Below are 23,927 nucleotides of genomic sequence, written 5' to 3' on the forward strand. Positions count from 1 at the left end.
CCTGAGAGTTACTCTCCTCTTCCACGGCCGGGTCCTCTGAAAGAGCTGACCCGCTGGAACCCTGGAATGTGAGGGGTCCTTCAGAGGACAGCGGCCAGGACCAGCAGATGGTCCTATTTCCCAGAACCACACAGAAGTGACTAGGGCAAATCAAACTCTGGCAGCCAGGCATGAGAAAAGATTGATATATATATTTTTTTCTTTTTTGAATTTCAACCCCCAAAATATTCCAGCAAAAAATGGAAAGGAGGTCGGGCTGGGTCTCCTTCAATGGGCATCTGTTGCCAAGGAGGACAGTTGACTTGCACCGCCCCCCAGGCCACCCCCAGCCCACCCCACCCTGCTCAGCCCAGGGTAGGAAAAGACAGTCGAGGTGGTGGGGGAGCTGGGAGGAGGGCCCGGGGAGTGGTGCTTTGGGGTAAGAGACTGGGCTGAGGCTGAGGGTGGGGGTAGAGTTGCCCAAGCGCAGTCACCTTTGCTCAGTGACGGAGCGGAGCCTCGGAGCCTTGAAGCTTGGCCAGGGCTGAAGGAACTACACAGGTGTGGGTGAGGGGGGCTAGGCGGGACGGCTGCAGCCAATGAGCTGGGGAAGGGCAGGGCGGGGGGCTAGCTCTCGCCCTCTAACTGATGATCTGCCGAGGTCGTCCGTAGCCCGTCATGCCAGCCTGTGAGGCCCCTCTGTTGCTGCCCATCTGTAGGCCAATCACATGCTTTCCTTCCTGCAGTTGGCTCTCTGTGAACTCCCTCTTATGCTCCTGGGCTTTCCTGGAAAAGGATGAACCAGTATAAAGATCTGCCAGGACTACATGTTTTCCACCTGTTTTCTGTTTGCTCTATTACTTCCTAGCTCGATCCCATTCCCTCCCCATTTCACTTCTCTTGTTCATTAATCTAGCTTGCCCCCCACAGGCTAGGGAGACCTGTTGAGCACAGGAAGGTAGAAAGGGAAGAGTCAAGAAGTATTAGGGCCCCATTTCCCCCTATCCTACACCCTCACTTTGCACCTTCCTGGCTCTCTGCTGCCCCAAATCACTCACACTAACGGGTTAGCCCAGGCCACCTCCCTTCTTGTGCAGAGACCCAAGTGTAGACTGGCCACATACTTCATAAACCAGTTGGGATCTCCACGGTAGTGCCCATCATTCTTGGTCACTGCCAAGCTGCCCAGAGCCATCAGTGTCCTCTGCACTGCTGCCATGTCTTTGCCTGTGAGAAGAAGGGAGAGTGCACAAACTTCAGGACTGTGTAAACAAGACTTCCAAGGCAGGGCCTGCCCCTACCTTTCAGCAAAATGGCCAATCCAGGGGCAAAGTTAGTCGCAGAATCCAAAGAGGCGTCAGTAAGGCCCACGGTATGCTCTTGTGAGCGTGGGGTGGACTTCCCTTAGCATAGCCCATTCCTGCTACGCAGTCCCATTGTTGTGGAGTGCTCTGGTCATTCCTTGTCCCTCTCAGCCACCTGTCCTTCACCTGCCTCCCCCACCCCTTTCCTCTCTTTTCTCTCCGTACCTTCAAAGAGGTCAACTGTCTGGAACATATCAGTCTTAGTGACCCCATAGTCCTCAGCTGCCTTCAGGAACTGAGCCACCTGCTCCATCTGCTTGAAGACCATGGAGGGGGGGTTCTCAGGCACCTTCACTGGCTTGGAGCCATCAGGATACAGGCTGTTCACCAGCTTGCTCAGAATCTGCCAGGCATAGAACGCAGCTTGGCACTTGGCTCGTGGTACCTGCCCCATGACTCCAGGGGGATGGCACAGCCCCAAGCCCCCTTCCCAGAGTGCCACTCACCAGGCCATTCTTCAGCCAGACCTGGAAGCCCAGGCGCCCACGGTCCGGGCGCCCCACATCAGGGCCACACTGCACCACAATCCACTCCACCAGCCGCTCCTCCAGCTCTTCATCATACTTCTTCTCAATTTTGGATTGCACCTCTCGGCTCATGCCATAGGAAGGTCCCTTGTTGGCCATGTTTAGGGAGAGCTAAAGCAGCACCGGCCAGAGAAAGGAGAGGTCAAGGGCTCAGAGAACAACGGCACTTTCACTTGTACCAGGCAGGTTCAGCTCTGTGGGTGCCCAACCACCCTAAGTGTTTATCTTTCTCCCCTTGCTTCCTGATTTTGTTTTCATGGCACTTCCCTTCTTGGCCAGGCTTATCTCCTCAGTCCTGGGGGCCTCTCCAATCTTGGAGATGGGAGACCAGATCAGAGCAGAGAAACAGGAGACCAGACCTTTGGCAGTCTAAAGTAGGGATCAGTGAACTTTTTTGTAAATGACCAGACAGTATCTTAGGCTTTGCAGGCCATATGATCTCTGCCATTGTCGCAGGAAAGCAACCTTAGACAATACATAAACAAATGAGCATGGCTTTGTTCCAATAAAACTTTATTTGCACAAACAGCAGGCTGCATTTAGCCTGTGGGCCACACTTTAACACCTAATCTAGAGCATTCTTTCTTTGCCAAGCTTGGTCACAGATGTACTGGGGAGGCCTTCTGGAGGAAGCCACATTGCCCCCCAAAATAAAGCCAGCAGGTGTCTTTGTCCACCTAGGTGTGAGGTAGTTACTGGTTCTTTCTCAGGTTACCTCCAACTTTTCTCCCCCCTTTATCCTCTAGCCCAGAGGCTGTAACTCCAAAACTCTAGCTCTTTGCCAGGTCAACTCAGCATCTGGCCTGTAGCTAAAGAGATTCAACTCATCCATCCCTAGCAAACTCTAGGAAGACTGCAAAGCCCGAGAGCTTCTGGTGAAGAAGTTGCATTTCCTCAGGGGAGCCAGATGACAGGGAGAAAGAGAGACAGAGAAACTAGTATACCCACGGACTTTCCCTCTTGCCCAGGCTCTCACCACTATTGTAGCTTGAGTAACCAAGAAGCCAGAGTCTTCCAGAGAAATCCCAGAGCCAAGAATCTGCCTCTCCAGGCCAGCAGCAGCTGCTGCCCTGGAGGCCTGCGGCTGGCCCTGCTCAGGGGAGCCCCACTAATGGAGGGGGAAGATTGCAGCAGCAGGGAGAGGCAGGTACGACGCTGAGCAGACGTAGGTGTGGCTGTTCAAGGGGAATCAGAACTGGCCAAAGGCATCAACCTGGTGTGGTGCCCACAGTTCATCTGAAGAGGTACCAAATGAGGCCAAACCCATCCCCTGGCCTCAAAGGTTGGGAAAGATGGAATGGTCTGAGGATGGAGGTGGTCAGCACTTTCCTCCAATTCCCTCTCTTGTCAGAGTTGAGACTCTCTCCACACCGTCCACTGACCACAACCACCTCAGGAAACAGAGTGAATGAACACATACGTGGTCCCAGGCTGCTGGACTCGTTGCCCTACCCTTCCTTTCCCCACAGCTGACAACTTTTCTGAGCTCAGGTTCCCCGTCTGCACAGTGAGGATAATATCTACCTCAGAGGGCTGTGAACATTCCATGAAACAATGTCTGTAACTACCTAACATATTGCCTGTCCCACAGCAGAATGTCAGTCCTTTGCCTCCCAGAGCCAGTCTCCTGGAAGTGACCTGGGAGAGCCAACCCCTGATCAAGGTATAAAAAACAGTAAGTGGGGGCGGCTGGGTGACTCAGTTGGTTAGAGCGCGAGCTCTGAACAACAGGGTTGCTGGTTCGATTCCCCTATGGGCCAGTGAGCTGCACCCTCCACAACTAGATTGAAGACAATGAGCTGCCGCTGAGCTGCCAGAGGGGCGGCCGGATGGCTGTTTGTTAGAGCACGAGCTCTCAACAACAAGGTTGCCAGTTCAATTCCCACATGGGATGGGGGGCAGTGCCCCCTGCAACTAAAGCTTGAAAATGGTGACTGGACTTGGGGCTAAGCTGCGCCCTCCACAACTAGATTGAAGGACAACTTGGTGCTTATGGGCCCTGGAGAAACACACTATTCCCCAATAAAAATTTAAAAAAAGAAAAAGAAAAAAAACAGTAAGTGTTCTTCCCACTCTAGTCTCCACCCCTTTTCAAAAACATTCCCTGAGAGGACAACAAAGTTTGAGAGACCAAACAGGAGAAGGATTCATCTAAATCCTAGCCACTGAGCAACTCACTTCTCTCTGAGTTTGTTTCCTTATTAGTAAAATGAGGGTTGGGCCACCTCTGAGGAAAGGGTGCTCTGAGCACCACCACCCCTCTCCCAGCCAGTGATGCCAGAAAACCCAAAGGTAGAAGGCTACACAGCAAGCCCCTCCCTTCCCCACCCTGCTTTGTGTCTCACCCCTGCTTCCCAATCACCCAAGGGCTCCTGGGCAAATCACTGTGGTCAAAACCCACCAGTCAACAGGGACAAGTGATTTCAGCCCATCCTGGCCCCACCACAACCACCGTGCCCCATCTCAGGTTCCCCCTCCCCCCCACATCCCAGGCAGGCAGCATGTATCCCTGTGGTCCAGGCAGGCACCACCTTCCATGCCCTGACCGCTTGTATTCCCCAACCCTCCACCCTCCCAGACCATAAGCTGGGAGTGTGAACTGAATGGAAGCAGAATGTGACCCCCGACCCCCAGCTTTCAGTCTCAGGAGACTCAGAACAGGCAGTCAAGGTGCCAAGGCTTACCATGGCAAGGACACAAAGTTGCAGCCCCTAGATCTAGAGATAATATTTGGATTTTGATCAGAACAGGGAGTGGGGGTGAAATGTGCACACCTCGCCCCCACCCTGCTCCCTCCTGGTGAAGAGTCTAATAGTGGAGAGTTCCAAGAAATCCCTCAAAGTCCTCTGATGAAGACCTCCCCAGTCCCACCTTAGACCTGCTGGGCAGAGGGAGAGGAAGAGGGTAGGAGGAGGAGAAAGGGAGGAGAAGAGGGAGAGAGGGAAGGAGGGGAAAAAGGAGAGGGAGACAGCTGCAGGGCAGCCCACCCAGGGGACTTCATAAACAAAGGCTTCTGGGACAGGATGGACAAGGCAGCCTGAAGCTCTGCTTTGACCCTCCTTCCCTGTGGCTCCCATTAAACTCCCCTGCTCTGAGAGAAGAAAACGGAGTCCAGCTGCAAAGGGTCAGGGGGCACCTCCTACCAGCAGGAACCTGAGAAAACGAGCAGAACTAGGGGCCTCTCCAGGAGCTGTGCCCCATTCTGTCTTCAAAATAAAACACAACAAATAGGAGTGAGCACCTGTGGATCTTTGAGATGGCAGGAAGTGTGGCTCATCTATATGCTAGGGACAGAAGAGTGGTCCTAGTCACTGCTACCCTTTGACTAGCAACCACTGAGAACCAGCCAGACCCTTCCAGAAGGGCCCAGGGTCCCAGGCCTGCCCAGCCCTGACAGTCACCCAGGCCAGAACTCCTGGCAGTACCCACCCCCCACTCCTCTGCCTTTAGTGGGTGACGTCCCACTCTCAGTGTATGCAAGGAGCTGTGTACCTGGAAAATCAGCTCTCTCACCTGTCTCTACATCCTGTCACCCCAGCCTGTTCCAGGATATAACAGTTTTGTGGCCCTTCCCACTGCCTCAGGGGCTACCCCGAGGCTCTCGCATGCTGCTCAGGCCCTGGGGATCCACCAGTGCGGACACTGCTCTCTAGCATTAGTGTACTCACACCCCTTCTCACCTCCTTGGACATCCTCCTAGATGGACAACAGACAACAACCCCTTGGGTCTAACCCAACAACACCTTGAGCCTATTACACACCCTATGACGTGACTATAGCTGAAAATGTGGAGTCTCCTGCTCACCCCAGTTCCCAATCCCTCTTCACCAGCCAAATCATCCGGGGCATTTCAATGAACTCAAGACTGCCCAGTCTGAGCAATTCGGGATTCTAGCAATCCCATCCCATCTATCTAGGACCACTTCCCCATCTGGAGGTTAGAAATGCAGGCTGATTGAGAGGGTGGGCTCCCCCAGCTCCAGGAACCCTCCCCCAGCTCTGCCTGCAATCCAGTCAATGCTCCTGTCAAGCTCCAGCCCAACTTCCCTCCAACCCTGAGACAAATGCACTTACAGAGGCTCCTCAGGGCTCGCAGGAAGGAGTCAGCTCTATCTGGACTTGAACAGACAGGATGGGGCGCTGGCTGGGTGAGGGGTTTAAAGGGCTGCTGCTGTGGTGATGTCAGCCTCCCCCGCTGGCTCACCCCATGGCCCCCTCCCTACTAGAGGAAATGGGCTTAGTTCCCCACCCCCAGGCCCCCCAGTGACTCCACACAGGCTCCATATTTGGGGAAAGACACCAAGTTGGAGGAGTCTGCTGGGGCTGCCCGAGACATTCTCTGCATGCTTTGGTGATGCAGCGGGCGGGGCGGGGCTGTGCTGCCGGCAGGGAAGCAGCGGGAAAAGCCTTTTATGGACAGGACCCTGAAGGCTATCCCTGCTGTCTGGGCTTAGGGCTGCTCCTTCACTGTTCTCTGCTCCCGAGTTTGAGGGGAGGGGGAGAATTCAAGAGGGTCTGGCCAGAGAGAGACAGAGGGGACTGGGGGGTTCCATCCCTGAAGTTTGAAGAGGACAAACCAGCCACCCTCTCCTCCTGGACTTTCAGCTCTAGTCAGAGATAGGAACTAACCTTTACTGGGGGCCCACTACTTGCCAGGCACTTTGCAAATGCTCTTATTTAATACAGCTAGATCATGACAGCATAATTCCTAGCTCCATCTTACAGATGAGGAAACTGAGGCCCAGAGTACATCTTACCCGAGGCCATCTGGTTAATCATGAGTGGCAGAACCTGCACAATCCCTGCCGACCCCCAGATGGGAGCTGGAGAGGCTGTCAGATCCACCCTTTGAGTTGTACCACCCTGCTCAGGCTGAGAAGAACTACAGTTGAGGTGGGCCTTGAGTTACATGCTCTAGTTGGGGTGGGCTTTAAGGATTCAACAGCAGCTTAGTGGACGCTGGCCCCCATCCAGAGGGTCTCTAAGGTCTGGCAGGGCCTGAGACACCAACAGTGGGGTAGGAGGCTCAGGTGCTACTATAATGCCTCCCTCCCTCCCTCCCTTTAGAAACAGCCCGTCTATCCTGAAAACGGACTGGACTCCGTCACCACAGAAAGAAGACCCACTCATATCTTGCTTGTTCCTGGTTTCAGGGGTTTCAGGAAAGGGTAGAAGGAGGTTAAGAAGGTGAGAGACTGCAAATGTTGTCTCTGGAGTGCCCGCTGAGGCACGCCTCCAACCTAGGGCAGCCTGGCAGGAAGGAGCTAACACTCTCCACCACACACTCAGCACAGACACACCCAGCACCACCAGGAGGGCTGGCGCGCCACAGGCAACGTCCTAACTCCGAAGCTCACCCCGCAGCCCCCTCCCTGCTAGAGGAAAAGAGCTCCGCTCCCCACCCTCAGGTCCGCCAGCGACTCCACACTGGCTAATATCAGTGCATAGAGCTATAGAGCCCCCTAGTGGCGTCTTCGGGGAAGAGCAGAGAGGCGGGGGAATCGGCTAGAGAGCAGCCCATAGATCTCTGGTTGGGTCCTGAATTCACCAGCTTCCTCGCCCCGCAAATCGTCTCCCTTAGCCTGATGAAATCTAAACCAACCTTCCAGGGTAACTGCAAACGTCCTTCCTCTTGGAGCCTGTCATCCACACGCCCACTCACCAGTAGCCATCACCATCCTGTGTTCCCGCGCACCACGCCAGCCGTGACCTACATGCTCCTGTCCCTTAAATCCATGTCAGGGAGCACTGTACCCGCAGCCTGCTAAGCTGGGAGGTGCTCAGCTCAGAAGTGAAGCTGCCTGACTGGCAGGTGGGGTCCAGGTGGGCAGAGGACACTGCCATTTGCCAGGCCCCGAGTAAACATTTACTGAATTGGTGCCACTGCTCAGCGCAGAGGAAAAACTTGGAGGAATCAAGGAACTGTTGTTCCCAATGGGCCTGCAGCTTGGAAAAGAGAAAGGTAGACCAGAGAACTGGAAGACGGAAGACCCCTGCCCCACCCCACATTCTCAACATCTACACTCAGAAAGGGGGAGAAAGCAGGAGACCAAGAACTGCATCTGGTTGTTTCTTTAATTGAATGCAAATTCATTCATAGAAAACAGAAATGCAACCATAGCGTGGAAATAGACATTAAATGGAGTTCTTAAAAAAGATCCAGACCCATCTCCTCTCCTCAGCCCAAGGGAGAGCTAAAAACAAGTTGGGGAGAATAAAACACATTCCCATCTGTGAGGCAGAGGCCGGACCTGACCTCCCCAACCTTGGCATCTGGAATGGGCCATGTAGGGCAAAGAGGCCCCCAGGACCAGAGCAGCCAGGGGTCCCAGAGCTGGGGCCACTCAGTGTAAACTCCAAGGATTCATATATACGTATGTGTGTGACAAACACAGAACTTGGCTGAAGAAGGACGGAAACTTAGGAGCCAGCCCTAGATCCGAGAGTGAGGCTGGAACCAGGGACATAGAGGGAAACGTCATGTCCCTTTCTTGAGCCCCTTTCTAAGATAGGCACTGGGGCTCCACTGGTGGCCGTGGAGGAGGCAGGATGGGCTGGGCTCTTTGTATCCTCCCTCCTTCGCCCCTGGCCATTCTTGGGTAATGTCAATGGCACTGAAAGGCCCCCAGCTGGGGCTTGGCAGGACTAAGAGCCTGGAGAGAAAAAGGAAGAAAAAGGGTGAGTTGCTTTTTCTTTCCAATCCTGGTGCCAGTGTCAGTCTGGAGGCTGACGGAATAGGAAGGTGACCTCTGAATTCAGCCCCTCAGATCAAAGGCAGTTCTCACATATGGGCTGACCCTCATTGACAAAGAGCCAGCCAGGGACGTTCGCAGGTCTTAGCACCAAAAGCCTGGCACCAGCTGGCCAGCCCCCAAAATTCTACACCCCCCATCTATCCTGGCTGACCAGAGTGGGCAGTGATGGCAGCCAGGTACAGCCTCAAAGAGAAGGGAGGCCCTGGTGCAGGACAGAGAGTCAGGCCCAAAACTTAGGAAGAAAGGGCTTTGGGGACCAGGCTGAGGGAGGGGGAAGGGTGGGCAGAATGCGAGGCATGAGATGGGCAGGGCAACACTTCCCCCCTTCCTCCTGCAGAGGGACAAATGGAGAGTCAAGGACAAGGCCCACGGAAGGCCCAAACACTGAGAAGAAAGCAGCAATTTGGCCAGCATCAGGGGTCTCAGGGGAGCAGGCCTCCTCCCTGGCAGATGGCAGCTACAAGGTTCAAGGCCACTCCTGTGACTGTCCCAGGCCAAGCCTAGGCTCGGGCTCGCTGGCTCACAGCCACCCAACACCAGGCAGCAGGGCTGGGCCTCACACCCCTGGTGCTACAGAGGCTCCAGGCAGTGAGGCAGAGGAGCTCTGGGCCCCAAGGGTGAAGCAGGGGCATGGCTCCCGCTAGAAGACATAGATCTTATCCCGCTGTACGGTGTCCAGGTCGTCGTCCAGTGTCAGCAACACCTGGGGGGGGGGGGGACACACTGAGTCAAGCACAGGAAACGGGACAGCCTGCCCCTCTACCTCACCCTCCCCACTGGGCCAGAAGAGTCTCACGTACCAGGAATGACCCAAACATGGCGATGGAGGACAGGAAGTGCCAGATGTCATGGTCGTCAAAGAAGTCAAGGAGGATGCAGTCCCGGTTGTGCTCCCGCGACTCCGCAGGGGTTTTCTGGGCAAGAACAGGGAGAGCTGCCTGCCCACCTCGCCCTGGCAGCCCTGCTCCCTCCAGGGCCCTCCCAGTTCCCAGCCCCGGGAGGAGACCACCTTATTCCTGCCTTGCCCCTTGCCCTCGTCTCCCACATCCAAGAATTGGCTGGTTCCAAATTTCTCCCTGCTTCTGCCCTCTCCATTCTTTCACTCTGATCCTCCTCCCCTCAGATTCCTCTTTCCTTTGACCTAAGAGCAGAGGGTTGTGATGACCTTGAGACACTAGAAGGCCACAAAAGCCTCCTAACTCAGTCCCTTAGTGCCTTGGACCCTGCCTTCTGCTCTAATCAGGCCTCCAGGGCTCATTCAGGCTCATTTTCTTTCTAAAGCACAACAGGCAGGTCACAAACCCCTGCCCAAGCCTGGCAGTAGCCTTGTTCTGTGGCACTCAAGGTCCCCTGTGCTCTACCCATAACCTCTATCCAACACACACTGGCTGGACCTTACTCTGTCTGGGGGCTGTCTGTGCCACACGCTGAGGTCACAGAGATGACATGAAAGGCCTGCCCTGCCCTCAAAGAGCTCACTGTCTTCACCTGGCTCCCAAAGTAGTACATTCACTAAGCCCCAAATGTGCCTCCAGTTCTGCCTCTGTATCGTTTGTTACACAGGCCCTTCCCCATCATCCAAGGTCTTTAAGGCCAAGAGTAAGGCCTGCCTCTTCCAGGAGCTTTCCTGGACCTCCTAACTCAGAGGCCTCTGTCCTCTGCCCTCTTGTACATTCCCCTGCCTGTCTTACCTATACCCTTCATCTTGTGTATCATATTGTAAACAGAAAGCCAGAATCTCACAGTCCTTCTCTTGAACTAGATTATAAGTGTGTCAAAGGCAGAGTTAGTTCGGATCACAGAATTGAAACCTGATCCAAGGCAGGTGCCCTAGGAGGCAAAGGACAGAGCTGGCTTCAAACCCCAGCTGTGCCACTCACTAGCTCTGTGACTTTGGGCAGGTCCCTTAGCCTCCCTGAGCCTCAGCTTCCTTGTAAGTACAACAGGGACCCTTCATGCTGGCATGCTGAATGGTAGGAGAATTAAACAAGAAAGCTTCTGTGAAAGTGCTGGCCATGGAAGTGCTCACGAACTAAGTTTGAAAAGGCCATGTGTGGGCTCAAAATGCACGTGTGGGCAACTCCCCCCCCCCCTCGGCAGGATGACTGCTCACCTGCCAGGTGCTGAGTCCTTGGAAGAAGAAGAAGAGAGCAAAGCCCCAGACCACCGAGGTGCAGGTGATGCAGAGCAGGGGGATGAGCTTGATCCTTTCTCCGCTGCGGAGCTGCGCGTGAGGGTGGGGAAGGGAAGGGCAGCCTGAGCGCCAGACCTCCTCCCACCCCACATCCTAGCCTGTCCTACATGCTGCTCTCCTGGTGCCTTTCCAGGCTTTCGGGAAGGCTTCTTGGATTCATACCATCATCTCATATAGTTACACAGCTCAACTTGTCCTTACGCCAGAAGCCTAGGGTCCTCACTTCTGATGTCCACCCTGGCTGGGCCTCCGTGTGTGCAGAACCCTGTGCTGGCACGGGGTACTGACCAGGCAGCTTTCCTTGTGTGCATGGGGCTCCTCTCACATCGGATGGCATGAGGGTTCCTTGGGAAGCACTTGGCCCTCGGAGGTCCATGCCTGCCACAGACTCGGGAGCCCCACCTCCTCAACCTCTTCTGCATTGAACAGGGCTCTTACCAACTGTGGCCCAAAGTGCTACCAGTTTCATGCGCCATTCTTAGAATACGGAAGGTGCTCAGTAAGTGGATATAGGACATAGTGTGTCCCAGGGGGCTAGCCTCTCCCCTCCTCAAACCTCACCGGCAGATGGACAGAAGATTCTCCCTCCCTCTCAGCAGTACCCGGGCAGGCTGTGCCCGTGTGCCTCCCCAAAGGCAGAGCAGCAGGCAGAGGAGGCTCAGCCGCCCCACTCACCTTCATAATGATGTAGAAGGCAAAGTAAAGCAGCAGGTTGCAGATGCCGATGGCCAGTAAGTAGGAGGCAAAATCATTGGGGCGCATGATGAGCCCATAGGCGGCCCTGGAATGAGGGAGGGAGGGCTAGTGCTGTAGGGGCGGGCCAGGCAACAAAATGGCTTGCCCTTGCTCCGACCCCATTTTTATTATGATCTGGGTCTGATTCAGAGGCCCTCAGAAGACTCTAGAACCCCAAGTGCCAAAACCTCTCTTGTCAGCCCCCATTTCTCATGCCCGAAGCTTAGAATGTGTCCATGGCCCCCAAAGCAGTTGGCCAAGTCCCCAACTGTGCACCCAGCCAGGTGACCACAGATAGTGGCTAGACTTACAGGGACCAGTTGATAATATTGCCCATGACCAGCAACACCATACGGTCCTGGAGGGAAGCAGAGGCGTGGGGACTGAGACGGGGGAAGAGCGACAGGGAGGGAGGCGGGAGCAGGCCCGAGTCGGTTGGTGCCCCCACCCCCACCAGAGGAACGCGCGCCCGCGCAGGTGGAGGAGGAGGGCCTGGAGAGCCAGGCAGGTACCACGTAGAGCGGCCCGCTGCACTGCCGGATGCAGTCTGTGTAGAGCACGTGGAGGATGCGACGGCAAATCCCTGAGTCTGCAAGGAGAAGGGAAGGTACCCCTTGTTTCCCACAGCCCTGGCCTGTGCCGGCTGAGAGGAACCAGGGCCTTTGGAGGCCACAGCTACGCCAAGGCCGCATCTAATTTTTCACCCAGTGATTCCTCCAGGCCCCCAGTGAGAGGGCAGAACCCAAAGGTCTCCTGTGATCCAGGCCCCCAAGGTCACCAAGCCCTCATGCCATGGGGCCCAGCAGGCCCTCTCCCCATGCCCTCCCCGGACACCCACTCACCCAGCTTCCAGCGGCCCATGTAATAGAGCTGTATGCTGAGGAGCAGGGTGGACACGATGTGAATGACGGAGAAGACAACCCAGAACGCCGTGTTCCCTTTGCCAAACACCTGCCAGGGGCCACGCAGGACCGGGCTGAGGAGGCACTGCAGCAAGCTGCTCCCCTAGCCCGCCCTTCCTCCAGCAGAGCCAGGCTGCTGCTCAGCCAGGCCAGGGAAAGCACCTTGGGAAGGAGCAGGATCTCTCCTGCCCGAGGTAGAGAGGGGGTATGTGCACGTGCGTGTGAGTGCACGTGCACCTTTCCTACAGGGCAAGCAGAGTGGGGCAGGGCCTCACCACACCCAGCACAGAAAAGAAGATGACGATGGCCAAGCAGGCGTAGGCACTGTAGGCACTGGCGTTGATGTCCGGGTGCCGCTTCTGATAGAGTTTCAGCATGCACAGCCCGGCGATCATATACATGAACGACGTATCTAGGGAGGGGGACGCGGACGTCAGCTTCAGCAACACCCACCGAGCCTTAGCACAGAACTCCCAGCCCCGACAGTCAGGAAGGGAGAGGCCCCACACCACCTCATGGACACAGAGCGAGCTGGTGGCGGGCTGACTCGACTCCCAGTCCTTTAACTGTCCCTGCCATACCATACTGCCACCCACTGGCTGTCGTCCACAGCCTGACTTCCCCTGACAACACAACTTAGTCTGAGCACCCTGAAATCAGGGACCGTATCTTAATGATCTTCGTTTCCCCAGTGCTTGCACATGCTTTCCCATAGGAAAGGCTCAACACATGGATGAAATAGCACCCAGATGCCTATTCTCCATCAGCTAGGTTGTGTGCACAGGTAATGCAGCCGTGGAGTAACCTGGGTGGCTGAGTCTTGGGGATATCTGTGGGTGACGTGGGAATGGAAGACTCAGGCAGGTCCGTGCTCTAGGTTCAGCCAGGGATAGGGAGGCCCGCTCACCAAACTGGAAATTGGTATAGTTGGGGCAAACGTGATAGCAGGCGCTCAGCAGCCCTTCCATCATCAGGGCTGTACCCATGGCATAGAACAGGCCAAAGTGTTTGGGGATCCCACATTCCTGTTGGGGAGAAAGAAAAGGGAAGGGAGAGAGGAGGTAAGGTGGGAAGGGAGGAAGGGACCCAAAAGAGGGAGATTGTGAGAGAAGGGGATGTGGGTAGAGTGGGCATGTAGGCAGGGCTGAGCAGGGCAGGGCAGGGCTGGGCAGGGCAGGGCAGGGCTGAGCAGGGCTGGGCAGGGCTGGACAGGGCAGGGCAGGGCAGGGCAGGGCAGGGCAGGGCTGGACAGGGCAAGGCAGGGCAAGGCAGGGCAGGGCAGGGCTGGGCAGGGCTGGACAGGGCAGGGCAGGGCAGGGCTGGGCTGGGCTGGACCACGCCTTCTAGAGTCTGGAGGGGGGACATCAGTGGGCAGGCAGGTGCTCCTCACCAGGGCATAGAGATCATTACGCAGCAGGGCTCGGTTGTGGTTGATTTCCCGCTGCAGGATGATAAGTAAGAAGAGGAGCCCCAGCAGGATGTACCCCAGGTTGCTGAGAATGTTGTTGAAGGCGCTAGAAGAGGTGGCACAGGACACATTGCCTCGGCCTCACACTGCAGCCTCTTCCCCACCTGAGGGGTCAGTCGCAGAGCCCCTGGACACTTTCCAGGTTCACCTTTTCCCTGGGAAAAGGGCCTCCCCAGACAATCCCCACCTGAGGTTGCCCAGTGGGTGAGCACAGAGGAAGTTGTAGTAGCAGATGTCCTGATTCCCTGTGACATTCACCACCTGCAGCAGGGAGTGGGAGCAGGAAGGGGGCAGCTAAAGCACAGAACTCAGACTGCTGCCTAGGTGCGGTGGAGCCAGGCCCCAGCCCACACCGCTCCAGCCCGTCCCATTCTGCCATGGATAGGAAATGCCACCACAGCCAGTAGTCAAGTCCTCCTTTTGGCACAGTTGTCCCTTACTGGGTGTGTCTGAAAACCCTGGGGTGTGACCCAGTACAGAGAAAAGGGAAGGGAAACCTAGACTTACAAAGTCGCAGGACTTGTTTCGTGAATGCCCACAAGAACGTGGGGAAGGTGCCATCACTGATACTGTGCTATCTCCATGTTGCCATTGAATAAACTGATGCTCAGGGAGGTTCACACGACTTGCTTAAGGTTATCCAGCTGGTGAGGCAGAGCTGGGATTTGAACCCAGGTCCTGTGACCTCAAAACTGTGCTGGCTGCAGAGCCCCAGGCTGGGAGGCTCTACACTTAGGGCAGTGTCCCAGACTGGGGGGAAGGGGCGCCTGCAGTTCTGGGAGGGCACTCAGCACGGGCCCAGGGGAGCCAGCCCCCCCGCCCTGCTCACCGTCTGGTAGGTGATCACCAGCTGCACCACAGGAAGCGCATAAAAGACGGCAATGGTGGCGATGTTCCTGGGGAGTGGGAGGGCAGTGGCCAGGTGGCAGGACCCGAGAAATGGCCACACCACCTGCCAATCACAGGAAGCCCCACCCACCCCATCTACTCACCAAAAGTAGATCTGGTACTTTTTCCGCAGAACCCGTTTGTCCTTGCGTGCCAGGTCGGCCACATAGAGGTATTGCTGGGGAGAAGCTGGAGTGAGCCCCCTTTTCGATTGCCTGGAGAGTCCCCTCTCACCCAAGTGAGAGAAGCACAGGAGGGGCCAGGACGGGTGGGCAGGGTTCTTAGGCATTCCAGTGCTGCTGGCCAATCAGCCCAGAAGGGCTGGGAATCCAGTCAGTTCCCCTGGAATCTGTCCTGCCCCAGCTGAGCTCTTTTTCACCCCAGGGGGAGATATACTGAGGCCGGAACACTGAATCTCCCTTCCTTGGGGAACCCCTGACCAGGGTCAGCCCACAAGGAGTCAGACCTTGGTGCGAATGACATTCTTGTCTGATTCGATGTCGGTCAATGTGTCATAATCCTCCTCCTCCACAGAGCTCATGGAGTCCAGTCGTGGCCGCATGCCCACAGGGTCAAGGGGACGGTCTGAGGAAGGCAGGAGGGAAAGGTTGCCCAGTGGGCAGAGCTTGAGGTCTGTCTCCACCCACCTAGAGCAACTGTTACAATTACTAGGCAGTGGAAAGAGGCAAACTGTGGGCTCAGAGCAGCGGTGGAGGTAGGCTCAGTCCCGGGGGCAGGTATCAGTGCTTCTAAGTCCTTGAGGGGAACCAGGGAGGACTCTGCAAAGAGGCCACCAAACAGGGACTGCTCAAGCCCTGGCCCCCCTCACTGAGCTAAGGCTTCCAAGCCAGGACACTGAGCAGACCCCGGACCCCAGACTCAAGCAGCAGAATTTGGCAGAAGTCATGCTGATTAGAAGGCACCCAGCCATGGGGGTGTCTGAGAAGACATCACCTTGGCCCCCACTGGGTAAAGACCCAGTGGGCCCTGGGGTGCAGGCAAGGCTGAGAGGCTGCCTCTAGGAAGAGCACCTGCTGCTTTAGCCTGTTCTTTTTTTGTGCCTTCAGAAGCTTCCTCCTGTGACCCTGTCTGACCCGAGGCCAGGTCATGACACCCCTGCCCATGAGCCCTACCCCAGCAGGCCAGGGAGTGAGGGTGCTGGTAAGCATGACAGCAAACCAGAACATCTGGCCCAGGGCTAGCTGGGGTGCCAGCCTAGCAGCATCAGAGGCCAGTACCTACTTATTGCAAAAGACACAAGAGCTGGCAATTATTGGCATTAGATGGGAAAGCCATGCACAAAGCAGCTTTCTGGCCCCAGAGCCTACCGGCTCCAGTCAACCACCCTGGCAGGAGCTGATTGGCAGAGCAGCGCCACCCCCCCCCACATCTACCCATGGCAATGCACAGCTGCCGCATCTGGCCAAAGGGGAGGCGCCGCTTGAACTGGTCGTGCCCTTCAAAGGAAAGGGAAAGTTACCAGGGAAATGGGGCCAAGGAGGAAAGACAGAGGGAGGAGGGGGAGGAAGACAACAGGCCCTTCCTTCCCTGCCCAGCATCTGGCAGAAGAGGCTACCACCCACCATGAGGCTTCACCCAGCCAGCACCAGCCCTGCACCACACGGCTTGGCCTACCTGGCCCACTCACCCTGGTAACTGTAGGAGAGATCCCCGGTGCTCACGCTGTCAACCAGACCCTCGGTAGATCCGGAACAGTTGTCTGCAGAATGGTAAGTGGTGAGGACAGACCTCAGGTAGGGGAATGCCGATCCATCCCCAAGGGGCTCTGAGGGGGCTGGCTGCCAATCTGCCACCTTAAAGGTGGCAGCATCAGGAAACGTGGTTGTGAGTGGGCCAGCACAACCTCTGGCGTTGGCACATACCAAAGGAGCCATAGTTGTAACCCTCATAAGGGGAGCTGCCAGGGAAGGAGTTGGCCAGGACCCGAGGGTGACCTGCAATGAGAAGTCAAGGTTCCCTTAGTCCTGGAAGTAGAGAGAGGCCAAAGCCAGGGAGAATAGAGAAGGAAGAATCCAGACAAACAAGAGAGATACAGAGTGGCCATGGCAGCAGCAAAGAATAAGCACCCATCCCAGCAAACACAGCTCACTCCCACCACCACCATCTGCCTCGACCTCCCTCCCATGTGTGTCCCCAATGGAAACACTCGCCACCTTTTGTCCTCCCTGAAGAGAGAAAGGTCAAAGAATTGATGCATTTAAATTGCCAGCATCAAGACAGCATTGGCCTGCCCAGGTCCCACTCAGACACCCCTTGTGCTTCCCCTCCCTCCCCAACTCTGGACTCCAGCTCCTCTGCCCATAGCACCTGGAGCTTACCAAGGAGAGAAGCTGAGAGAGAAGGTCCCAAGCAGGAGGGAGGATAGAAAGAGAGCGAGGGACGGAAGAAAGGGGGAGAGAATGAAAGGTTAATAACCCCCGAGACTGTGAGCCCCATTGTCTGAGGCAAACAGACAGTACAGCTAGACCCACAGAACGAATCAAGTGGCAGCCTTTCAGAGAGGCATGTTAGGGATAGACAGGCACAATACCCTAGCCCCATGTCCATCCGTAGTTACTCCCAATCTGAATATCCAGAAGCCCGCAGAAAGCCTCCTCCAACCTCCAAGGGAACCATCCACCACTATCCCCTCCAAAAGAAAAAGCAAACTCTGCCCTCCCACCCAGGCCCGCTGCAGGTACCGCTTTCTGGGCAGATTCGGTCCACAGCCACCAGAAGGGTCTTCTTCCTCTGCCTGCAGGGAGAGAATCCAGAGGCAAACTACAGGGGCAGGACAAGGAGCCCTCCTATGCTGGGCTGGCCTGCCTTCCACCCTCTCCACCCCATCACCCTGTCCTTCATTCGTGATCCTAGGGTTCTCCCAGGTTGGGAAGCAATGTGAGGTCTCCCTGCTTGGGAAGAAGGTCAAGGGAAGATGCTGTTTCCAGAGGAGAGGCACCTGGACCACAGACCCTAACAGGGGCCTGCTTTCCTCTGCCCTGTGGATGGTGTGGGAGACTACACAGGGCCAGCTCAGATCCTGCCAGGCCATCTCCCCCACATCTCCTGCCCAACCTACCCCAGAACAGGCGAGGACCCAGCAGTTCCACTTTACCTCCAGTTCTCCCAACAGGCCAGGAGGATGGTCAGCAGGTAGAAGGACAGAAATATGCCCAGGCAAAAGAGCATCCCACCTACATAGGCCTCAGCTGTGGGGAAGGAAGCAGGAAGGTGAACAGACCAATCATGGCACACAGGGCCCAGCCAAATCCCTTACACTGCTTCCCTCAAATGTAATGACCATGGCAGAGTGAACAACTTGCCGTTCCTCAGATATGCCAAACTGTGACATAATTCCTGTCTGCGCTCATGTTGCTCCCTTGGCAAGAACTCTCTCCTCTACTTCTTCCTCAAAAACTCCATCTTAACTTAACCTTCAAAACCCAGCTCAGGCACTTGGTCCTCTAGGGAGCTTTCTCTGTCATGCATTCCCAGTGACCTGTCCTTTGCTCCTCAGAGCTCTCAGCACAGCAACAGGCTCCTGTCCCTCTAGGCAAGCACTCCTGAAGGACTACAGCTGGAGCGCGGCACCTGGCACACAGAAGGTGCTCAATAAATATTTACTAAATAAAAAATCCGTAAAGGAGACGCACTTCTTTCCCCTCCCATCACAGTCTCTTCTTTTTCTCTTATACTTTCCAGTTTACAAAGGGCTCCATTCCATCATTCAGTAAATATTTACTGAGCGTGACTAAGGGGCCTGGTACTTTCCTACTAATTTTGTGCTAAACCTCACAACTTAGTGAGTGAGACTAATGGGACAGATCCTATTATCCCTGTTATAGAGATGGAGAAACTGAGGCTCAATGAGATTACACTGCTCTGAAGTGTCACAGAAAAAACTAGAACTCGTACTTCATTCTTTAGTCATGGACTCTCTGTACCAAGTTATAGTGGGACGCATCTCCTGGCCCTCCCGTCATGAAGCCTGCCAAGAACACGCCCCTTCCCTACCCTGTCACCCTGCTTGACTAGGTCTTCATCACACTGCCTACCCAGGTCTGAGAGGAAGAGCCAGAGGCCAGTCCATCCCCACTATGTCACCTACTCACATGTGACTGCTCGAGATACCAGCACTGACAGGGTTTTCTGGCGGTGCCCTTGATCGACCGGTTCATCTAGAAGTAAAATGTCAAATTGGCAAACAAATGGCTGCCTGGAGCTTGGCTACAGTTAGGGGGACCAGGCCTGGGAGTGTCTGGGGCCAAAAACCCATACTCCATCAGGTACGCCAATCAGTCATGCAGGCGCTTCTACCTCCCGGGAAGTCACCAAGACCTCCCGATCCCCAGCCAGGCCCGGGCACAAAGCTACCTTCTACAAAAGGGTAGAACGGCAAGGAACCCCCGCAGGCCTGGTCTTCTGTCTTCACCACCACCACCACATAGAAGCTGTTGCTGGGGAAGTCTTTGCGCTGCAGGATGATGATGATGACGATGACGACGTAATCACCGTCATCATCACCATCAGCTCATCATCAGATCACCAATCGTCATCACCATCAGCATCCTTTGCTGAATACCTACTTTGGGCCAGACGTTATGCTGAGCTCTCTTCACATATGATTCTACTTAACCCTCCCAAAGATCCGTGTGAGATCAGTACTGTCGTTACCCCTGCTGGACAGTCTCAAAAGTTAGCTTAGGGTCACACTGCCAGTTAAGGTGTAAAGCTAGGATTATCTGACTCCAGAGCCCAAACCCTCAACCTGCACACTATGGCCAGGTGACCAAATGTGTGTGTGCCCCACCATCATGGAGCCCATGGGTTGGGCATCAGCCAGAGCAAAAGTGGAGGGACCACGTTGCCTCCATCAGTTACATGACTGAATGTTGTGAGGTAAACACATGGCCGCCCCCTCCCTGACCCCAGCATAGGTTTGAGCCTTCGCTGAGAGCAGGCACAAAGCCTCAGCCAGGGCCCCTTTCCTCTCCTTGCTGTCATTACAGTGAATGAGGTAGATATAACAGCCAGAAAGGGTATGCTGCTCTTTCCTATCCCCAAAGGCTACTGGAATTATGACTCACTCTCACGTACTATATCAGGGGACCGAAAGCCTCAGGGACTGATGATCCAGGACTCAGTCTTATGGGTAGAGGAGGAATGGGGCAGGAGCAGGGCTTTGGAAAGCTAATCACTGGCCACGTCTCCCACACGCCCACATGCATTTCCTACCTGCACAGTGATGGCTGCCTTCTTGGTCATAGTCTGGTACATGCCGATGAAGGCTACGTTGTTGTCTAGGTCATAGACAGGGCACTACAGAGGAGGACGGGAGAGGTAGATGCAGGGACCTGGGGCCTGCCCCCTCTCTTTAGAAGCCCTGCTACCCGCTGGTGGAGTGTAAAACGACAGGACACTTACCAGGACATCCTGGATAGAGATGACTGAGCAGGGGAAGGCCTTGTTGGAGGTCACTTTGACAATCACCGAGTCCACTCCCTCTGGGAACTCATACTTGAAGTACTGAGAGCATAAGGAGGGTAGCAGGGAGAGCCCTGTCTCATGAGGATGCTCTCTCTGCCCCTCCAGAAGGGAACAGTGTGAATTCTCTTAGGGTTTGGCAGTGGAGGCTCTCTAGGAAGACAGGTCTTAAATACAAGCAGCCCCGTTTTCTGTATACTACTCCCCTTGACCTCAGCTGGGCATTCAGGACAGTGCTCGAGAGGCAGCCAGACCCCATGTCTCTGCACTTCCCATGCTATCTGCCCCTTACCACCTTGGAGCCAGAGCCTCTGTTTCTAGAGTCCCTCCAGGGAGAGCCCAGCCAACTTGAAACTCATGGCAAAGACCACCAACGACTCCCATGTTCAAGTTCACCATTTCTCCTCTTGAGGGGCAATCAATAGGGGGATCTTACCTGAGGCTGGGCTGCTGTGGTATTGAAGCTAAACTGCTCTCCAGTCCTGCAGGACAGAGAAGAGTCCCCCATGGTTACTCCCAGAGCTTGGGAAGGAGGCCAGACCCATGGTCTCCTAACTGTCCCCTGCAGACCTGAGCACAAAGTCGTCCATTCGGTTGACCCGGAGCTGGTACGTGGTGTTCACTGGTGACAGGGTGGACACATCCACGTAGAAGAACTGGACCTCAGACTCATTCTTAGTGGGGGGCTGACACAGCGTTCGTTCCACCTTTTGGTAGAGGTACTTGCGCTGATACCTATGTCCCGAAGCAGAGAGTCGGGATGTGACTACTGTTCCAAGCAGCATGCCACTTTCGGGGAGCAAAACCCCAATTCTTCCACTCTGGTCTCTACCACCCTCCTACCCCTACCCCAACTAGGCTGACAGATTCCAGGCTGGCTGGCTTGGCCCTCACGCCATTGATCAACCTCCTGGTTCTGGGGAGGGGGAGGAGAAACAGAGGGGCTCCTGGGTGGTCTGAGGCCCCAGATAAGGACCTGGGTGAGGCTCTGGGCAAGGCCTGGCCTAGGCCTACCCCTTCCCTGATCCCGGGTCCTACTCACAGCCCTCGCAGGATTAGGGGCACCTGGAAGGATACCACCGCCTCCTTCTGGCGAACCACGAACAGCAAAGGAGCCCCCTTCTGCTTATTCAGTACATTCACGGACACACGCACGCCTTCTGTCTGTAGAATGAGATGGAAATGCCCCTCAGTTAAGCCCGTGGTGACTCTCCCTCCGCCACCTGGGATACAAGGCTCTAGAAACTGTGAACCCTGCCCTGTCTTATGCCATCCGCTTTGTTCTTTCTCCACCTTCTTCTGCCAGGGCAGCCCCCAATTTCCAGGAGGGACTAGTGCTAACTTAGAGGAGTCTTTATGGAAGAGGCTGGTTCCTACAGGACAGGTGCCAGCAGGGCAACATGACCCAAGCAACTGCAGGAACTCACTTCCTGACAGGAAACAGTGGAAATCTCAGGCCTTTCTAGGATATCCCATTCCTATCTATGTTCATGGGATACACACACACAGACACAGGAGAGCAAGAAATGCTCCTCAGCTTTCATCCTTGTGAGCCTGAAGTTCCAATTCAACAACTAATATGGGTGTTGGCGGGTGGACACACAGGGACTGTTGAGAGCTAAGAAAACCAAACTCTATCCCTAGCTCTGACCAAGGGATAGGGCTGTGGAGAAGTCACTTCACATCTCTGAGCCTCAATTTCCCCCTCTATAAAATGGAGATACTCACACAATGGGATTTATAGATGATGTAATACAGAATTGTACACCTGAAATCTATGTAATTTTACTAACAATCGTCACCCCAATAAATTTAAAAAAAATGGAGTTACTCTCACTCTATGCGCTATGGAGGAAAGTATATAGGACAGCAGGAGTTTAAATGAAAAATAAAATTTCATGAATCCTGTGACTCTTGTTATGGGCTGCTGAAACCTGAGCCTTAGGGCAGCATTTCCCAGAGGGGTAGAGGCCACAGCTCTCAGGGTAACTCCAGATATGGGAAAAAGGGAAGAAAGTACTCTAAACAGGAGATCAAGCTTTAGAGAACCAGATTGAAGGCAGATCCTGGCTTGTTATAGAAACCAAATCCCTCCCCATCCAGAAAAATAAATTAGATTCCCATTCTCAACTCCACTGCTTCTCAGTAAATGCAGTCATGGAGAGAGCTGGGCAAGAGACCATACAGCCAGGCTACAAGAATTCTCCAAATTTCAGCTCTAGACTTCCGGTACCTAGCTATGCTCATGTTCAACTCATGCCTAAGGAAGAAATGAAAGTGAAATCAGGGTGAGATAGATTCTCTACAATAGACAAACTCCCTCTCTCCTCCCACCCAACTTGGAGTTAACCTCATCTATGCCACCTTCAATTTACAAGGCCAGCTGGCTTTCGAAGGCTGGAAGAGGGCTGGGAAGGTCCCAGCAGTTCCAACAGCCTGAGAAGTCCAGCATTCATCTGCCTGGGGAGTCTCAGTTACAAGTTGCCTGGGCAGAGCCTTTCGGTTAGAGCCTGTCTCATACCCATGGGGTTTTCTGGGCCAAGGCCAGTACCAAGCCTGCTTCCTCTTTCACCCAGACCCCACATAGCTATCAGATTCTGGTTTTGGGAAGGGAGCAGGTCAGTCTTGCTCAGACCACATCTGGTGGAAAGGAGGGAGTCAAAGAGAAGATGGGAATGAGGTTCAGAACCTGTCCAGTGGGAGCTTCAGACAAACAATGGTGGCAAAGGAAGGAGGACTGGTCAAGAAGGTCCAGGGTGTTTCTGGGAAACTGGAACCCAGTCGGGCTCCTGCTTCATAGTTTCTATGGGATTAACAGAATGGCCTAGCTCTGTCTGCTCACCCACTCACCAGCCCCAGCCCAGCCCCATCCCTCACCCGGTTCCGGGTCACAGTATGGTTGAAGGTGTAGATGTTGACCAGCTCGCTGTTGACCTCATCCACGTAGGTGCGTTCAAACTCGGCGTCTTTCTGCGAGACATTCTTGGGCCCCAGAATCCCCAGATGGCTCTCGACCAAGGCCACCAGGAGCGCCAAGAAGGGCAAACCCAGAGCGAACATGGCCCTGGCAGGGCGGCAGTGGCAGCGGTAGAGGTGGTGGCGGCGGCAGAGACAGGCAACAGGACACCTCCGGGACAGGTTGCGGCTCCGGCCGCAGCTTCCAGCATCTCACCAGGACCAGAACTTTAACCCCGGCCTGAGATTAGGAAACGTCCCCTCCCTGGAAGTGCACAGACGCTCCCAGAGGCCCGGGAGGGAAGGGGGCAACGGGGAGGGGGAGGGGAGAGTGTGGGGTACCGGCTCCGGGAAGGGGTCCCAGCTCACGAGAGGCAGAGCACGGCCCCGAGACCCTGCGGCCGCCCGCCGAGGCGGTGAGCGAGGGAGCAGCTGGTTGCTGGGAGCCTGGCGACGCCGGGAAAGGGGAGGGAGGAAGGATGGGGAAGCCGGCGGCCGGGCGGCCGCGAAGGGAGGAGAGTCTGAGGGTGAGGGGCGTGATAGTTGGTAGCCACCAGACGCCGCGCGGCCCAGCGAGTTTTTCTGGGATGCGGGCCCTTTAAGGGCAAGCAGGCGCGGCGACTCCGGCTCTCGGAACTCGGGAAAGTGTGCGGCGCCGCGAAGCAGTAAACAGCGG

At 55.3% G+C, this 23,927-nt stretch overlaps 2 protein-coding genes across 4 annotated transcripts; both read right to left on the minus strand.

Annotated features, from left to right (window-relative positions):
* Nucleotides 1–171: 171 nt before the first annotated feature.
* Nucleotides 172–6,206, minus strand: TAGLN (transgelin). The gene is made up of 5 exons (XM_019713615.2): nucleotides 5,945–6,206; nucleotides 1,790–1,981; nucleotides 1,509–1,686; nucleotides 1,104–1,206; nucleotides 172–765 (listed from the first exon to the last, which is right to left on the minus strand). The coding sequence occupies exons 2-5, from the start codon at nucleotides 1,967–1,969 to the stop codon at nucleotides 621–623; spliced, it is 606 nt and encodes a 201-aa protein (XP_019569174.1). The 5' UTR covers nucleotides 1,970–1,981; nucleotides 5,945–6,206; the 3' UTR covers nucleotides 172–620.
* Nucleotides 6,207–7,927: 1,721 nt separating this feature from the next.
* SIDT2 (SID1 transmembrane family member 2) lies at nucleotides 7,928–23,927 on the minus strand. 3 transcript variants are annotated; one of them, XM_019713607.2, is made up of 27 exons: nucleotides 23,174–23,898; nucleotides 21,339–21,460; nucleotides 20,867–21,031; nucleotides 20,733–20,778; nucleotides 20,237–20,338; nucleotides 20,048–20,131; nucleotides 19,187–19,286; nucleotides 18,925–18,990; nucleotides 17,928–18,021; nucleotides 17,515–17,567; nucleotides 16,696–16,767; nucleotides 16,461–16,532; nucleotides 16,207–16,269; nucleotides 15,279–15,397; nucleotides 14,917–14,990; nucleotides 14,754–14,820; nucleotides 14,112–14,185; nucleotides 13,847–13,970; nucleotides 13,364–13,481; nucleotides 12,732–12,868; nucleotides 12,397–12,505; nucleotides 12,067–12,143; nucleotides 11,866–11,912; nucleotides 11,495–11,600; nucleotides 10,739–10,849; nucleotides 9,426–9,539; nucleotides 7,928–9,328 (listed from the first exon to the last, which is right to left on the minus strand). In XM_019713607.2, exons 1-27 carry the CDS (start codon nucleotides 23,354–23,356, stop codon nucleotides 9,266–9,268), a joined length of 2,562 nt encoding a protein of 853 aa, XP_019569166.1. In that variant the 5' UTR covers nucleotides 23,357–23,898; the 3' UTR covers nucleotides 7,928–9,265. The 3 variants fall into 3 exon arrangements, with proteins under 3 accessions (XP_019569166.1, XP_019569168.1, XP_019569169.2); XM_019713609.2 differs by lacking the exon at nucleotides 16,207–16,269 and having other exon boundaries at nucleotides 23,174–23,927; XM_019713610.2 differs by lacking the exons at nucleotides 17,515–17,567; nucleotides 17,928–18,021; nucleotides 18,925–18,990; ... (5 more) ...; nucleotides 21,339–21,460; nucleotides 23,174–23,898 and adding an exon at nucleotides 17,152–17,469.

The sequence above is a fragment of the Rhinolophus sinicus genome, linkage group LG06, assembly GCF_036562045.2.
Source record: "Rhinolophus sinicus isolate RSC01 linkage group LG06, ASM3656204v1, whole genome shotgun sequence".
NCBI classification, from domain to species: domain Eukaryota; kingdom Metazoa; phylum Chordata; class Mammalia; order Chiroptera; family Rhinolophidae; genus Rhinolophus; species Rhinolophus sinicus.

Coding starts and splice junctions, on each gene's coding strand:
- TAGLN (XM_019713615.2), bottom strand. CDS start 1,969: ATGGCCAACAAGGGACCTTCCTATGGCATGAGCCGAGAGGTGCAATCC. Junction 1,687..1,789: donor TCTGGCTGAAGAATGGCCTG/GTGAGTGGCACT, acceptor TATGCCTGGCAG/ATTCTGAGCAAGCTGGTGAA. Junction 1,207..1,508: donor GACAGTTGACCTCTTTGAAG/GTACGGAGAGAA, acceptor TTCTTCTCACAG/GCAAAGACATGGCAGCAGTG.
- SIDT2 (XM_019713607.2), bottom strand. CDS start 23,356: ATGTTCGCTCTGGGTTTGCCCTTCTTGGCGCTCCTGGTGGCCTTGGTC. Junction 15,398..16,206: donor GCAGCTGTGCATTGCCATGG/GTAGATGTGGGG, acceptor TGCCTTCCTCAG/ACCGTCCCCTTGACCCTGTG. Junction 11,913..12,066: donor GCAGCGGGCCGCTCTACGTG/GTACCTGCCTGG, acceptor GCTTCCCTCCAG/GACCGTATGGTGTTGCTGGT.